The sequence below is a fragment of the Panthera pardus genome, unplaced genomic scaffold (genome assembly GCF_024362965.1).
Source record: "Panthera pardus isolate Hobbes unplaced genomic scaffold, ASM2436296v1 HiC_scaffold_14, whole genome shotgun sequence".
Classification (NCBI taxonomy): Eukaryota; Metazoa; Chordata; class Mammalia; order Carnivora; family Felidae; genus Panthera; species Panthera pardus.
The window spans coordinates 892,669-909,255 of record NW_026526699.1 but is presented as its reverse complement, the minus strand read 5'-3'; the positions used below and the strand labels follow the sequence as shown (position 1 = coordinate 909,255).

Here is a 16,587-nt window from a genome sequence, read left to right as displayed (position 1 = left end):
CGAGGCGCCCCAGCTCTGTTCGTGAGGTGGGGTTCCCTTGCCCTGGGTCGTGAGAGACTCTTGATGGCGTTAATTTCATAGGCAAGCTGGAAGCTTTAGCCATCTTACTTCAGAAGTTGAAATCCGAAGGACGTCGGGTGCTGATCTTGTCGCAGATGGTTCTCATGTTGGACATTTTGGAAATGTTCTTGAACTTCCATTATCTCACCTATATCAGAATCGATGAAAACGCCAACAGTGAGCAGCGGCAGGTAAGGAAGAAAAGATCTTCTCTGTCACAGCTTATGCTTCGGCGTCGTTACCCAGTTTCGCCAGTCTCCGCCCTGGTTTCTCAGAGCCGCGGCGGCCCTTCAGTAGGTCTTTAGCACATACACGCCGTTACTGGGCGTGTGCGGCCCGCTGGCTGTCTCAGCGTCGGGACAGGCGGCCTGCGGTCACGAGGAGCGGGTCGGTGGGCTCCAGGAAGCAGCGGGGAGTGGAGGTGCGGGCGCGGTCCCGACGCGGCGCACCCAGCGAGCGCCGTCTCGCGCGGCCTGCCCCTCCGTTACTCGCCAGGTCGGCTAAGCGTGTGTTGCTACAGCGGGCACAGCGAGACAGACGTGCTCGCGCGCTCCCGGCGGGCGTGAGGCCGTGCGGCTCTGTAGGAGACGGGTCGACGGCGTGGGCGTGCGCCTGCCCGGGTAATTCCGGGTGGAGGGCTCAGCCCTTCAGCGCCTCGCTCCCTTCCAGAGCGACACGCGCGTCCAGCCGTGCGACGGGTCGGCAGGTCGCGTGTGTGCCGTGGTGCTTGGTGGTGTCGTGAGCGCGCGCTGTCCCCCGTGGGCTGGACGACCAGGTCGTCATCGGCGCGTTTGGAACGGCAGTCGGGAGCACGGGAGAACGTTCCCGAGCGCCGGAAGGCCTGCCGCCGGATCGTGGAACGTGTCGGCCTCTTCGCGTGCTCCCGCGCCCACGGGGCTTTCTGCCTGTGCGCACGCTCGCTGAGGAGGGCCTAGGAGGAGACGCGGCGCGGTGTTAACCGACGAGGTTTTTTGGCAGCGATGTCACAGGTCACACGCGGAATCTCTGGGAAGAAGAGGGGTCCCCGCAGCGGCCTCTCCGGGCCTGTCTCCCCGCTCCCTCAGCCTTACTCCGGAGCCTTTTGCCGTGAAGTGCTCCGGCATTGCCTGAGGGTACAGGACCGAGCACACGTCCCTCCCCAGGAAGACTCTGTGTTCTCGTGGGGCCCTCGGGTTGAGCTGACAGTGCCCGTCAGGTGGAGTCAGACATCTTCCTTTTCGTAAAAAAGCGAGGCTCGGTGTCCCGTGAGGAGTGTGCGGAGAGGTTTGTGGTGAGCGGTGGCCGCGTGCACGTGGCAGGAGCCGGGACGACCAGACGCTGGCTTCTAGCTGGCCGATGTCAGATCGCGCCCACGGCATCCGGCGTTTGCTGGGGGGGGGGGGGGGGGGCGCTGACCCCAACATCTCACTTCATCTCAGGAACTGATGAGGAGTTTCAACAGAGACCGGCGGATTTTCTGTGCCATTCTGTCGACTCACAGCCGCGCCACAGGCGTGAGCCTGGTGGAGGCCGACGCGGTGGTGTTCTACGACAACGACCTGAACCCCGTGATGGACGCTAAGGCCCAGGAGTGGTGCGAGAGGATCGGGAGGCGCAAAGACGTCCACATCTACAGGTGAGGGCAGCGGTTGCCGTCAGCAAGCCGCCGAGCCCGGAGCGCGGGAGGCGCGGGGGGCAGAAGCGCCACATGGAGCTCGAGCGCACGCTACGGCTCGCACCCCGTGGTTCTGCTGTGGCGTTCGTTTTTTCTAGCGAGTTTATTTTGAGACCGAGCGCGCGAACACGCGCGAGAGGGGAAGGGGCAGAGAGAATCCTAAGCCGGCTCCACGCTCCGTGCAGAGCCCAACGCGGGGCTCCCTCCCAGTGGCCCCCGGGTCGTGACCTGAGCCGAAATCAGAGTCGGGTGCTCAACTGGCCGAGCCACCTGGCGCTCCTTGTTTTCTCTAAGGCACTTTTCTGTTCGTGCCGCTTCGTTTCTCTGTGCCCGTTTGCTCAGTTTGTAATCTGCTTGCTCAAGATCGTAACGGAGTTAGTTGTTTCGACGTAACGCGCTGTCCACGCCGTCCGTTCTAAGTATACCCGCCGCGCCTCACCTAGAGGGCCTGCGAGTTTCTCAGTTACCGTCAGGTGTGTCTGTCCTAGGACGGCTGCGGTATTCGTTACCCTCAAACGTGAGTGGTAACCGGCCAAACCCGGAACGGAGGGAAGTGGAGAAGGTCCTACTCTGTATCTCTAAACTCCCGGCAGCATTTATTATACTTGCTTAGTGACAAGCGTCCGCGTCCCGTCGCGCGTCCTAGGCCGGGTGTGCCGGCACGCGATGGCCTTTCTCGGGAGCCCTGCCGCGTGTGTGCCGGCGTGCCTGCGGTGGCGGCCTGTGCACGGTGGTGGCGTTGTGCGTGGCGCCGGTGTGCAGCCCCATGGGGGCGGCCGGCCCGGGACTCGAGCCCGAGCCTGTGCCTGCAGCCTTCGCCGAAGCGGTCCTCCCGAGGCAGACGTTAAGGAGCCGTGTTATGCTTCTGAAAGTCAGTGAGCAAGTGCTGCCTTTACAGATCTCATCCCACGGAGATAGAAGCTGACCACGTTTTGGCGGATGTCTCTCCGACGTCTTTTTAACGTTTTCCGTGGCTCTTGCCAGCAGTCTCGTGTGTGAATCCCGTTTCTCTCATCGGCATCGGGAGCCTGTCTCCGTGCTGGTAAACGTCACCTCGGTGCACCGTGTGCGTGTTGCGTGAGTGACGTTTTCCTGGGTGATCTTCTCCTTGTCGTTGGCCCTGCGGCGGTCATTGGCCAGAAACGGGAGAACTGTTTTACTCTCGGTAACCGTCATCCGTGAACGGTCTGGAGCAGTCTTGGCAGCAAAGGTGCAGAGTGTGTAAGAACCGAGAATAAAACCAGGACGCGGTAAGACACGAGTAGCAGACTGTGCTGTGTCCTGGGACAGAAACACCTGGTGCGTAAAAACGTGCTTTCCCCAGAGCAGTGTTGAAAAGTAACACAGTTTTAACCAAAGCCACGGTCGTGTTTGCCTGTATTTGTTGCACGCATGTGCACATGCAGTTGGATGAGGTCAGTCGGTTTTAAAGTACATTCGGAGGGCGCCTGGGTGGCTCAGTCGGTTGAGTGTCCGGCTTCGGCTCGGGTCATGATCTCGCGGCCCGTGAGTTCGAGCCCCGGGCCGGGCTCTGTGCTGACGGCTCAGAGCCTGGAGCCTGCTTTGAATTCTGTGTCTCCCTCTCTCTCTGCCCCTCCCCGCTCATGCTCTTTCTGTCTCTCTCAAAAATAAATAAAAATGTCTAAAAAAATAAAGTTCATTTGGAGGGAAAGCTGGTAACAGCCAACAGAAATGCTAACGAGGGTTGCAGCAGAGAGGTGCGGGAGGAGGGGAGCAGTGAATGGTGCAGGTGTGAGCCTGTGGGGTGTGGGGGGGGGGGCGTCCAGCCTCACGGGAGCCTGTTCATTTAGCACATGCTGCTGACACTGTGCTGACCGTGAGAAAGGTGCCTGCTTTATGGCCAGAACACCACCCCCAGGGCTAAGCACGGAGGCGTGGAAGTGAGATGGTGGTCAGGATAGTTGAAGGGACAGTATCTGTGGCTTGAAGGGATAATTTTTGCCGGACAGGAAGCTCGGAAGGAAGGAAAGATAGACATATTTGACTGCGGTCAAATGAAAACTTCAGTTTTGTGTTTGTCAAAAGATACCATAGCAAAGCTGATGCCCAGATAACAGACTGGGGGGATCGTTGGCAATCTCATAGCAGACAGAGGGTCGGATAGCTCTGACAAGGTGAGAAGTAAAGGAGCCTTTATTCAAGAAAGGCTGGGGGGGGGCGGGGACCTGAGAATCCAAACCAGCCATTCCAGCTGCCCACGCATGTGGTGGGACGGGCTTGGCAGGCGGAGGTCCGGTGGCCGCCTGTGTGATGGCCGTCCTCACGCACCCAGATGGGAGGCAGCGGTGGGCGAAGCTGCTGGCGGTGCTGGTGAGGGCAGCTCCCACCCGGAGTGGGGAGTGGGGTCGTCGCTCTGTTTGGACAGCGATTTATCGAGGTCTGCCGAGCGGAAGGTTGTGCGTGCCCTCTGTTCCCAGCCTTACCCTCCAGGGGACCCCTGTGGTGCAGGCCGTTACTGTAGCTTGTTTATACGGCACCAAGCGGGAACCAGCAGATGCCCGTGCCCAGAGTACAGCCGTACCCTGGCCATCGAACAGCCACCGGAACCAATGCGGGGGGGGGGGGGGGGGGGTTGTCCCTGCAGCACGTCACTCAGGAGGGAAGCATAGCGTAGAGAAGTGCGGGGCAGCAGACGCCGCCCGCCGTTGCGTGTGCACGTGACCGTGTGAGTGGCGTGCTCGCCAGGCTGTCGGCTCTGGGGGGTCGGGTGCTCCGTGTGAGGTTCCTCTGGGGGACCCAGGAGGACTTTTCTAGGTGGAGGCTGGAGGGGAAGAGGACAGAAGAGACCGCGGTCACGGAGGCGCGGGACCCTGTGCGGCAGGGTAGCGGACACGGGAGAGGTGGCCTTGGCCACCGTGTTAAGGCGCGCCCCAAGCACGTGCAGAGCCTTCCAGCCCCTGCCGAGCACCCGCATCCCAGCCGCTCGTGGCGTCATGCTTCCCGGCGGCCCCGTGCTCATCGTCCGTGTCTGTCTGTCTCGTAGGCTTGTGAGCGGCAATTCCATCGAAGAGAAGCTGTTGAAAAACGGAACCAAAGACTTGATCCGAGAAGTAGCCGCTCAGGGCAACGATTATTCCATGGCATTCCTGACGCAGGTACCCGTCACTGGTGTGTGGTCCTCGCGCCTGCCACCTGGTGACGGGGCACGTGGGTTCACCACGGACGGGTGAGGGGTCGCCGGGCGGTTTCCCTGGTGACGCGGTCTGGCGCTCCGGTCAGGCACCGATGCGGGTCCCGTGTTGGACACTAACGTGTGTCTCGTGCACAGCGTACCATCCAGGAGCTGTTTGAGGTGTGCTCTCCCACGGACGACGCCGGCTTCCCGGTGAAGGCGGAGGAGTTTGTCGTCCTTTCTCAGGAACCTTCTGCCACGGAAATCATCGCGCCCAAAATTGCAAGACCTTTCATTGAGGTGAGGACAGATCCTCCTGGAGGTGACCCGGGACGTGCCCTGCCTGCGCTGTGGGCCCCCTCGCTCGGCCCCGGTGCACCCCTCCTGCCTGCTTTCTTTCCATTGCAGGCGCGTGGGCTGGAAAAGCAGGGAAAGGGAGCAGCGGAGGGGGGGGGGCCTCAGGCCCCTGCTGCCCGGCTCAGCAGCCATCCCTCTGCCCCTCTGCCCCTCTGCCCCTCTGCTCTTCCCAAGCCAGACTGCCTCCCCCAGGCCGCAGCCGGCCGTTCGGTCTGCCCGTCCCCACGGTCTGCAGTCTCAGCCCCTCTGACAGGCGCCCCGTGTGTGCGAGCATAAAACGCACACCTGATTCTGGGGACAGTGCAAAGGAGAGCATAAATGATCTCGTTAATACCTTTTTATGTTGCTTACCGTTGAAATGGTAGTATCTGTGTATACTGGGCTGAATACGTTTTTAACTTAGCTAGAGGTTTCAGATGGCGCACGCGCTCATGTGCTGCTGTGTAGACCCCTTACAGACCCACTGTTGGGGCCACGTCCCCCACCCCCACCCCCCCGCCCTGCCTCGTGCAGTGGTCTTGCTGCAGCGCCCCTGGGCGCCCCCTCCCCTCGGCCCGTCTTGGGAGGCCGTCCCCTGCTCCCCTCCTTCCTGGGTGTTGGTTTCCAGGCTCTCGACCTCGGAGGGACCCCTGTGTCCTGGGCCTCTTCCCGCCCTTGCCTGCGATGTAAAGTGCACCGGTTCCCCTGTGGGGCCTCTCCGCCTGTGTTCCCATCCTTGTGCCCTTGGTGCCCTGAGAAATTTCCACTTGGTTATTGAGAAGTCATAAATGTGTGTGTTAAATCCTCAAGAGCTTGTAATGGAAGCAAGCGCCCCGCCCCAGGAACCCCCCACCCCCCCGCCCCTGCTCAGAGACAAGCACTGTGTGCGGTTCCGGGAGTTTCCTACATACGATGTCCCCTGCGGGGACACCTTATAGCTCTTCATCTGGGGGACAGATAGATTGACCCCCTTCTTTCAAACATCGGGGTTATTTGCACAAGGCTAAAAAAGAAAAACAGCATGAAAGAAAATAGGTCTTGTCTATGAGGTAACCGTCTCGGCATTAAAACTCTTGATTGTGTCCTGGGAGAAAAACGAGGCGGGAAAGCATGTGTGCGGGAAACATGGTGTTTGGGGTGCCGTTGGCTTTGGGATGTGTGTGTGCCGCTCCGTGCGGTGCACAGGCTGACGCACACTTGCTGTTGAAATGTCCTTGTTGAACGTCTTGCTGTGTGTTGGCTGTGTTCTAGGTGGCAGGGATCTAGTGTCGAGTAAAAGACACAGTCTCCCCTCCCCATGAAGCTTGCATACCGGGAGAGGAGAGACTGAAGCACGCAGGCTCTCCCTGCTGAGGCGGAGGGCCCTGTGCAGGGCGGCTGATGCCTGGTGAGGAGTGCCACGGGCAGAGGGGTGGCCGGGGGTCAGGAAGGGGGTGAAGGGTGAGGGCAGTGAGGCCTCCCGGCTCTGTGCTGAGTCTGGATCGTGGGGGCCAGGGCACAGGCTGATGGGAGCGGCATGGCCCCGTGAGAGCAAGAGGTACTGGGGGGGCTTTTGAAGGTGAAATGAGCGTGGGGGTCTGGGGGAGGCCCCTGTCGTCGGTGTGCTGGAGTGAGCAGCCGGCACCTTGGGCTTCCCGGCACCTCTCCAGTGGGCGTGGTGCTCTTCCGGGGACTGGCGCGGGAACATGGCTCTCAGTGGAAGTTGTGATAAAGTACGAGAACGTATGGCAAGTGTGCACGTCATAAAGAGCTTGAGAGGGTGCTACAGGGAAGGCACCCCGGGGACCGCCTGCCTCCTCACCACTCCTGTCCCTGAGGGCGGCTCGCTCTTCTGACCCCTGACCACCCTGGTGTCTGTGTGGGCCTGGCCTCTGGTTCTGGGTCACGGTGGTTCCCGTGTCTCCCAGCGATTGTGACTTCATCAGGTCCACTGTGGGACCGTGTGACTGTGTTTTGAGCCCTGCGTCTGTATTTTCTCCGTGTCTCTTGGCAGACACCCAAACTGCATCTTGGGGTGGGGCCCCTGGGTCATCAGTGAGCATGTGACTAGCAGGTGCCACTGGCAGTTTTCCAGACCGGCCGAGCCGACCTGTGCTCTGTTGGCTGCATGGGACCTGAGGCGTGGGGGTGTCGTTCCGGCCGCGTGCTGGCGGATGTGGGCCGTCTCTCTGGTGTTGTGTCGCTGCTGTCGGCCCATGAATTTGTGGACCTCCGTGTGCTCCCTGGCAGGGCAGGCACTTTTTTGTGAAGTGCCTGTTCATGTCCTTCTCCCTTTTTTGTGTTAACTGGGTTATTTCTTTTTCTTAGTGGTTTGTTGGCACTTTTTATGTGCTCTTGGTGAATCTGTAAAATACCTTTGTGCATTCTATGGTTTGCTCGTCTTTCAATGAGCAGAAACCCTGGGTCCTGAAGCCAACCAGTAGCCCGTCTTTATCATGGTTGGGGCTTAAAAAACATTCTCTTTACCCTGGGTCGTTTTACCCTGGGTTGTCTGGACGTCCTCTTTCGTTTTCTTGTAGGTGCTTCAGTGGTCTTCATATTTAGATGTGCGATCTGGAATGATTTCTGTATTGTGTGAGGTCAGGTAACATTTTAAACGGCAGATTTTGCCAGATTGCCAAGAAAAGAGGTTATACAGTTGGTAATCGATACCCCGAAACCAGAGACTGTGGGCTCATGTCCGATGCACCAGCATGCCCATCCACACCCACCCCTGTCAGGCGTGAGCTCCTTGCTGTGGGAAGGCGCCTCCTTCCTCTTGCTTGGTTTCTTGATCTGTGGTGATGCTGACCGTCTCACACGCCTGTCGTCTGTGTTACCTTTTCTGTGGGCTTGGTTTTGGCAGCTGCGGCGTAGGGTTGTTTGTCCCCCGTTCGTGCTGCGGAAGGGTTGTCGTTCATCTGAGCCGTGGCCGTGCCGGGTGCCGGTTGCGAGGTTGAACGAGGTGCCCCGCGCTTCTGTGTTCTCAGGGCCGGGGAGCTTTGTGGTGTGGCAGCGCTCGGCCCTTCGCTGGGGCTTGCTGTCTGCCGTGGCCGTGAGCCGCTCATGTTCATTGGCCTCCTCTGTCAGGCTTAGTTTTCCGTCACCACAGGGAGGCTCCGTGTGCGGCACAGGCGTGTCGGCATTTATGCAGGGCCGCTCCTTTTCAAAACGCTTTTATTTAAAAACACCTGAAAGTAATTTAAACGATAATTTCTTTAGGCCCTCAAGAGTATCGAGTACCTGGAGGACGATGCCCAGAAACCCGAGGAGGAAGCGGTGCCGGGGTCGCCCGACGGCGACGGCCCAGGGTGGAAGGAAGAGCCATCGCAGCTGGAGGAGTTAGCAGACTTTATGGAACAGGTCTGGACGCTTTCTCTTCTGTGCTCCCACTCACTTAGTTTCCGGACACCTAGACGTTTCAGCGCTTGACCCTTTCGTGATGTTTTCCGCGGTCACTGTGACAAAGAATGATCCTTTTCTCGATCCGGGTGTTGGCGGGGGGTTATATAAGGACCTTCACCTTTCTGATTTGCTGTTAACTCCGTTCAAAACGTGATTTTTGAAACAGCTTACACCTATTGAAAAGTATGCCCTGAATTACCTGGAGTTATTCCACACGCCCGCTGGCCCGGAGAAGGAGGGCAACGGCGAGGTAAGGGCAGGTGGGCGGGCTTCTGGTCCCACCACCCACGAGGGCCTCGGCTTCAGAGGCAAATTCAGCCTGAAGTAAAGTGACTTGCCAGGAAGTCAGGGAATGAAAATCCAACCCACCGGTGTGGAAAGAGACAAAAAGGAAGTCTTGGGAAACCCCAGGGAACGCTTCTCATTTGACCGGAAGTCGCTTGATGCCGGCTGGGTCGGAGGGCTAGGTGTTGGGGGCGGGGAGGGGTCCGGAGAGCCCGCGGCCGGAGAGGGGCTCGGCCGGTGACGCGGCGAGCCGGGCCACGGCGTCGGGAGTCCCAGAGCCCCCGTGTGCGGTCTCCCCGCCAGGACGCCGTGCTGACCGCCGTGACGGAGTGGGAGGCGCGGAACGCCAGGGCCCAGCGGGAGAGGGAGGCGCGGGCGCTACAGGAGCAGGAGCACGAGCAGCTCCTCACCTACACGAGGGAGGACGCCTACAGTGCGGTACGCGGGGCGCGGGCTGCGGGGCGCTGCTGCCGGGCCGGGCCCTTCTCTGTTCCCGTGGCCGCTGCGGGAGGCCTGGCCCTCGGCTGCAGGTGTCTGCTTCCCGCGGGCTTCTCCCCGAGTGCGGTCAGGGCAGCGTCACCGGCGCAGGGTAGACGGTCGGTGGCCTGTGGCCGCGTCTCGGACCGGGTCGCCCTGAGCCTGCCCCTCACCCGCAGGAGTACGTCTGTGAAGGTGCCGACGGGCAGATGGAGGTCATGCCGGTGAGTGCCGGTGCCCCCGTGCGTCGGGGCGGCCGCCCTCCCAGAGCCGCACGGCTCAGGCTCTCCCTCCTGTGCGCAGCTCTGGACGCCGCCCACGCCCCCCCAGGATGACAACGACATCTACGTGGACCCGGTCCTGTGTCTCACGTACGAAAGCACGCCCATCCCGGAGTCCAAGCTGCCTCCCGTGTACGTGAGGAAGGAGCGCAGGCGCCACCGCACGGACCCGTCAGGTGCGCCCGCGGCCCCGCTTGGCGTGGAAGCGGGAGGGTGGGTCCGTCTCCGCCAGCGGCTCCGTGGTGACCGCCCCCCCCCCCCGCCCCGCCCCGTTCCTGCCCCTCGCCCGCGGAGGCGCGGTCTCCCGTCGGCCGCCTGGCTGACGAAGCCCCTCCGTGCAGTCGCAGGCAGGAAGAAGAAGCAGCGCCACGGGGAGCCCGTCGTCCCTCCGCGCTCGCTGTTCGAACCGCGCGACGCCCGGCATGTTGAAAATGCGGCGGGAAGGGAAGGAGCAGAAGAAGAACATTCTGTTGAAGCAGCAGACGCAGTTTGCCAAGCCTCTGCCAACGTTTGCCAAACCCGCGGCCGAGTCGGGCCCGGACAACCCCGAGTGGCTCATCAGCGAGGACTGGGCGCTGCTGCAGGTGAGCGCGGGGCCCCTCTGGCCCACGTCCCGTCGCCGTGCTCCCTTGGGAGAGCGCGCGAACCGGCCGGTGGGTCTCGCTGACCCGGGTCGCCTGGGACGTCCTCTAGGCCGTGAAGCAGCTCCTGGAGCTACCTCTGAACCTCGCCATCGTGTCCCCGGCCCACACGCCCAACTGGGACCTCGTCAGCGACGTGGTCAACTCCTGCAGCCGCATCTACCGCTCTTCCAAGCAGTGCCGGAGCCGCTACGAGAACGTGCTCGTTCCGAGGGAGGAGGGCAAGGTGAGCCGCTCCCCACCCGCCTTGTACCCACGGGACTCCGGCCCCCGGCTCCGCGCAGCCTGGCGAGGCGGGTCGCCTGCGCCGTCCCTGGCGTGCACCCACGGCTCTGCCTTCACGGCCGCCATCGGTGCAGGCCACGGTCCCACACCTGGAAAGTTCCGTGTGCCGTCCGCAAGCTTGGCCCACCTTCGTCTCTTTTCCTCTCCTTTCCCGAGAAGGTGTCGGGTGAACCCGAGAGCCTTTCTTTGGCTCCGTCGGCTCTACCTCAAGAGTCTGTCGGTGTCTTCCCCGCCGTGTCGTTGCCGTGCTCCCACCGGGCCCGTTGGCTGCCACGGTGGCAGGACCGGCTCTGGACCCCCGTCCCGCCGACTGTGCGTGGCACGTGCGGAACGCACAGCGGCCAGGTGCTTGGCGTCTTTCCTGAGAAGCCGGCCGTGGCGGCGGCCTGACCTCTCCCCACCCTACCCCCAAGAGCCGGCCGTGCGGACGAGCGTCCGCCTACACGCTTTTTCTCGTTCCTTGAGCCGAGCGGGCTTCTCTCCGTCATCTGCTGTCTTCACCGCCTCCCGTCTTGCCGCTCGCACCCGTTCGCCTCCCGTCTGCCTCCCTTCCGGAGAACGTCCCAAGGCCTGCGCCCATGCTGACCCCACAGGGCACGTGCAGCAGAGGCCCACGCGGTCCTCGGATGAAGGCTGAAAATCACTCTATCGTCTCCGTGTTCGTTTTTCCAGAAACGTTCGTCTCAGGGCATTCGTTTGCTTTTTGTTTAAGAACAGAAATGCAAGCGTTTTTCACAGCACCTGCGGTGCCTTCGCCGACCAGACCTCGCACAATCTCGCGTCTGGTCTGATGTGTTGGAAGCACTACAGCCGTAGCGTTAACGCGGGAAACGCGATGCTGGCGCTTTGTTTTCCTTTGTCACACGTGAAGTTAACCCCTAGGAGAAGACAAAACACCTGTCGGGCACGAAGGTGACGTTCCGAACGAACCGTAGGCAGCGTGCGGAGGGCCGCGTGTGGGGCGCAGACTCCGCCCGGAGGGTGGCGCTCACAGACGCGGGGCGGCGGCGGCGGCGTGTCGCGTGGAGCCGGGTGGGGGCGGAGCCCCTTCACCACCTGCCACGGCCGCTGGTGTTCTCGTGACGTACCTGGTCCCCAGCCTGCTCTGCCTTTCTTCCTTCCCCGTACGGTGACGTGGGAGATGAGGTCCCGCGTTCGGGGCCTTCCCGCGCCCGTCTTGTCGTTCTGGCTTTCCTCTGATGCCGCCCTGCTCGATTTAATGGCGTCACTCAGACGACGCGGGGAGGTGCCCGTGCACCGCGTCTCCCAGCACGGCGCTTACTGTGTAGGGGTCTCGGTTCCCGTCCCACACGCTGTGTGTGACTCCCAGTGGCAGGGCGGTCGGAGCCTGGAGCTGCAGAGGACGGTCCCAGGGAGCCCTGCTTGGTTTAACTGTGGGACACGTGAAGGGGAAGGTCGCCAGCCACACACGGTGCCGGAAGTCCCCGAGGACAGGCTCAGACACCCGCACGCGCCTCTCCCCTCTGTGCGTGCGGGCGGAGGTCTGCCGTGGGGGCAGCCACACCGGCCCCGCCTCACGCGACGCATGCGACCGCGGGCGCCTTGCCCAGCGGCCGTCCCAGCGGAAGGGGAGTTCTCCCTCCGCGGGGCTCACACGAGCGGGCGCGTGGAGAGGCCTGGAGAGGCCTGAGGACCCGCAGCCGGCGGGTGGCAGTGCCGCCTCGGGAAGGAGGACCCACGCGCGATCTGGGAGGCCTAGCGCCAGGCCTCCGAATCAGCCGCCGCCCGCCTGACGCGCTGTCCTCGATCTTGTCTCAGAGTAAGAACAACCGTCCCCTGCGCACGGGCCAGATGTACGCCCAGGACGAGAACGCCACGCACACCCAGCTGTACACGAGCCACTTCGACCTGATGAAGATGACGGCCGGGAAGAGGAGCCCCCCCATCAAGCCTCTGTATGCTCCCCGAGCTCCCCTTTCCGCCCGTGACGGAGCCAGTGTGCGCGGCCTGCCGCGAGCATCCTCCCGCAGGCGGTCCTCGCTGGTAACCGTCGTCTCCTTTCTGTGCTGCAGGCTCGGCATGAATCCCTTTCAGAAAAACCCCAAGCATGCCTCCGTGTTGGCAGAAAGGTATTTTTGTATCTGTGACACGTTTTCGTTATGTGAAATGTCTTTGTTTTCACGTTCCCCTCGACTCAGCGCGGTCAGTGAATCGTGCAGACGACGCGTCCGGGCGGCGGCTGGTCATCTCCAGCGACTGCCCGCGTGGCGTTCCCGTGACAAGAGTCTGTCCCTGCCTGCAGCCTGTGGGGTACGCTGGCGGACGGGGCAGGGCAAGCGGTAGGGGGCTTTGTCCCCTCTCAGCCGTACCCGCCCCTATCCCGGCATACGTCGTGTTCTGCCCGAAAGTACCCCCGTGCGTCGGGGCGAACGTACCTGCTCTGTGAGTGAGCAAAAGAGAACAAAGGACGGACCGGACGGGGTGGGCAGGGGCGGTGAGGCCAGGTCGGGGTCTGCGTGCGGCCGTCCGGGAGTTCGGCGCAGGCTCCCCCTTGCTTCCCGAGCGTCGGACGGTTTACGACGAGGGAGCATGTGTCCTAGATGAAGCCTGGGTGCCCACCTGGGCCCAGCCTTCCTGGTTGTCCGGCAGCGACGGTCTGCAGCATACCACGGGCCCTGCTTCCTCCTTACCCGCTGTCAGCGTGGTCCCGAGCTGGCCCGTCTCCCCTGAGACCCCGGCAGCCCGTCCTGGCCGCTCTGCGGGCCTGGCCTCCGCAGGATGCTCCCCCGCCTCCTGGTCCCGGGACGGTTTCCCTGAATGTCCGCGTGGCCGGTGCCCAGGCCCCCCCCTCGCAACGCCGCCTTTCCCCCCTTGCCGACAGTCAGACCGTGGTCCTTTGTGTTTCTTCACAGTGCAGACCGCCTCCGCCTTCTGTACTCGAGTTGTGTAGCGCCCGTGTGTCTGTGGACGTAGGGGTTCTGGGGTCTGGGTTACAGAGCTGGCACGGTACGTGTTTGTAGATTAAATTAGCGGATCGATCCCCGCGACGGACCATTTACTGACACGCTGTGTGCCTGGCGCTGTGCTGGGCCCAGCGGTTCGTCAGCGAGCAGGAGGGCACGTTCTTATCTTGTTTGGTGTGCCTGCAACAAACTCAGACTGATCTTATGGAGGTGGAAGGTCTGTCCCACAGACAGACGGCATGAAACAGCCCGGCAGAGGGGACCGGGGGTGCTCCTGCTGGATGTCGCTCCGATGCGAGGGCATGTCAGGTCACCCGTCGTGGGGCTGAGGGAGACGGGTTACGAGGCAGGTCTGCAGGACGAGCACGAGGGGGCCCGGGTGGCTCCGAGGTAGGGGAGCGGGGCAAGCGGGGAGGTGGGCATTTCGGGGGTGCCCGGGCAGACGAGGCTGTTCAGTGTGAAAGCCTGGCTGGGGTGAGGCAAGCACTGGCCTGGGGGTCTTGGGGGCTCAAGTCAGTTTCTGTGTCTGGCTCAGGTCAGAGGAACGGGCCCCGTGTAGACAGGGCTAGAAGGTGGGGGTGAGGGGAGAGGAGAGGCCGGCATGCGGGCCCGCAGCTGGCTGTCCTCTCGGAGTCTTGTGGCGGCGGAGGGTGAGGGTCCGCAAGGAGCCGGGGCCGGGCCAGCGGCCCAGGGGAGGACGAGCTGTGGGGGCCCCGCCTGGAGCCGGCTGGCCCGGGGAGCCCTGTGTGCAGGAGGGACCACCGCCAGAGGAAGGCCCAGGTGATCACGTGAGAGCAGGGGCAGGGCGGTGGGATCTGGTGAGACGTCCCGAGCGGGCTGGCACGAGCATGGGGGCAGTGAGGGGCTGACGTGCAGGGGCACCCGATAGGTGCGGCACAGCCCGGGCCTTGCTAGGGAAGGCCCAGAAACGGGGAGGGCGTCCTTGAGGCTTGAAACAAAGCTGGACTCTCTGTGACAGCAGCCGTCGAGGAGATGGGGAGGGAATAGTAACTGGGGGGCACCCCCCCAGGAGCAAGGGCTCAGGATGGGGAGGGCTCTGAGGGGGCCCACCCTCCCCCTGGGCTCCCCTGGGCTCCCCTGGGCTCCCCTTGGCTCCCCCTGGGCTTTGCCGGTCAGCCTGGAGCCATTGGGAGGCCAGCCGGGAGTGTGGGCAGCGCTAGGCCCTGATGTTAGTTGTAGTGGATACAGGGGGACATCTGGAGGGCCGGAGTGGGGCCTGGGGACACAGGGCTACTGATGGCTCTGCTGGTTGGGGGAGGGGAGGCCCGCCTGGAGCAGGTGGTTAGCCGTGGGGCGCATGCACACGTTTCAGTCCCCCGATGTACCGGGCACTGTACCGGCTGCCGCTGTGGTAGAGCAGACCTGCCTCCTGGAAGGTTCTCTGTGGAAAGGGAACGGGAGACGTGGTCTTGGACGACTCCTGCAGCTTTTTTTCTTGCGAGGGGGCTTGGCCAGAGCGGCCTCCTGGCACCTGGCTGCTCAGGCGGTGAGAGCCCCCCTGCCTTTCTGGAGTACTCCGCTCCCCCCGAGCGTGTCCATTTATCTTCCTCATCTGCTTTTGTGTTTCAGCGGCATCAACTATGACAAACCGCTGCCTCCCATTCAGGTTGCATCTCTTCGAGCAGAGCGTATCGCCAAAGAGAAGAAGGTGTGGATGCCGGGGCCCCCGGGTGGGGCCAGGGTGGGGGGCGTGGGGGGCGGGCTCCTCCCCACGGCTCCGCTCCGCTCCTCTCCTCTCCTCTCCTCTCCTCTCCTCTCCTCTCCTCTCCTCTCCTCTCCTCTCCTCTCCGCCTCTGCAGGCGTTGGCCGATCAGCAGAAGGCGCAGCAGCCACCCGTGGCGCAGCCCCCGCCGCCCCCACCGCAGCCGCAGCCCCCGCCGCCCCAGCAGCCACCCCCGCCTCTGCCCCAGCCCCAGGCAGCGGGTGGCCAGCAGCCCCCAGGGCCACCGGCCGTCCAGCCGCAGGCCCAGGCGCAGCCCCAGGCACAGCCCGCGCAGCCCCCGCCGAAGGTGCCCCCGGCCATCACGACAGTGGGCAGCGCCGCCGTGCTGGTGAGGGGACACCTCTCCCTGGAGACGGGGTCGGTGCGGAGGGTCTGTTTAGACACAAGCACGGCTTACTCAGGAGGCGGAAGGCCCAGCTTTGCCCCGGCGGGAGCGTGCAGCCACAGGGGGCGCCCTCAGCCGCGCTCCGCCCGCGCTGGGCTCCGTGGCTGGGCTGTCGGGCAGGGTGGGAGGTGGAGGCAGCCGGGAAGTTTGGGGCTGGGCCGAGTGAGGTGTCGCTGTGAGGGCCCACGGAGGCACGGGGACCATTGGTGTCACCATGCAGACTCCCTTGTCCCGACCCTCGGGCCTTGCCTCGGTGCCCGTGTGGGCGTGTTCCCGCACACACGTGCGCACGGGTCTCCGGTGCCCGTCAGGGAGAGGGGTACAGTGACGCACGGAACAGGGAAAGAAAGGCTGACTCGTGATCCCACATGTCCTGTGCTGCTGTCATCGTGCTCCGGTGTGCTCCTCACTGTGTGCGCCCACGTGGCCTGTCCCCATGCGGTGTGGACACTGGAGTCACACGTGGGGAGAACGCCTGGACCTTTTTGGGAAGCGCCACTGCCGGGCGTGGGGGCCGTGGGTCCTCGTCTGTAGCTGCGTCCGCTGTGGTGGGCTTGTCGCGTGACCTGGACGGTTCCTCCGTCAGAAAGCTCACTCGCTCACGGAGCCCCTGCTCCCGTGGCCCCAAGGGCACAGCGGTGGGGTGGTCGGGGAGGGACTCTGCGTGCGGCCCTTGTGACAGCAGTCTGTGGGGAGAGAGTGGGCAGCAGCTAGCATGGAGCCTCGGGCTTGGCGATGGTGGGGGTCGGGACGGCTGGTGGTGGCCGGGGCCCCCGGAGGAAGGGGGCAGGAGTCGGCCTTGGGGCCGTGGGGGCTGTGGAACTAGGCACGCGTTTGGATGATTCCGATGAAGTGGAAACACTCGGAGGTTTGACGCAGGGAAGAATTTGTCCTGAAATCCAGATGCTTTTGCTTTCAGCAGGCGGGAGCCATTAAAACGTCCGTCACGGGGACAAGCATGCCCACAGGTAAGGGGTCAGAGACGCCCCATGAGAACT

General features: G+C 63.1%; 1 protein-coding gene and 1 non-coding gene across 2 annotated transcripts in view; both read left to right on the top strand.

The window, feature by feature from the left end:
* EP400 (E1A binding protein p400) overlaps positions 1 to 16,587 on the top strand; it is a 97,987-nt gene that overhangs the window by 61,623 nt on the left and 19,777 nt on the right. Inside the window, 17 exon segments of the mRNA XM_053901867.1 lie at positions 82 to 251; positions 1,479 to 1,675; positions 4,719 to 4,830; positions 5,004 to 5,147; positions 8,385 to 8,525; positions 8,734 to 8,817; positions 9,156 to 9,290; positions 9,509 to 9,553; positions 9,633 to 9,786; positions 9,952 to 10,016; positions 10,018 to 10,194; positions 10,304 to 10,477; positions 12,316 to 12,452; positions 12,570 to 12,626; positions 15,051 to 15,129; positions 15,281 to 15,532; positions 16,512 to 16,557. Coding sequence (XP_053757842.1) covers positions 82 to 251; positions 1,479 to 1,675; positions 4,719 to 4,830; positions 5,004 to 5,147; positions 8,385 to 8,525; positions 8,734 to 8,817; positions 9,156 to 9,290; positions 9,509 to 9,553; positions 9,633 to 9,786; positions 9,952 to 10,016; positions 10,018 to 10,194; positions 10,304 to 10,477; positions 12,316 to 12,452; positions 12,570 to 12,626; positions 15,051 to 15,129; positions 15,281 to 15,532; positions 16,512 to 16,557 — 2,169 coding nt within the window.
* LOC128776916 (small nucleolar RNA SNORA49) lies at positions 1,116 to 1,246 on the top strand. The gene has a single exon (XR_008422045.1). It is a non-coding gene; the product is annotated as a small nucleolar RNA SNORA49 (small nucleolar RNA).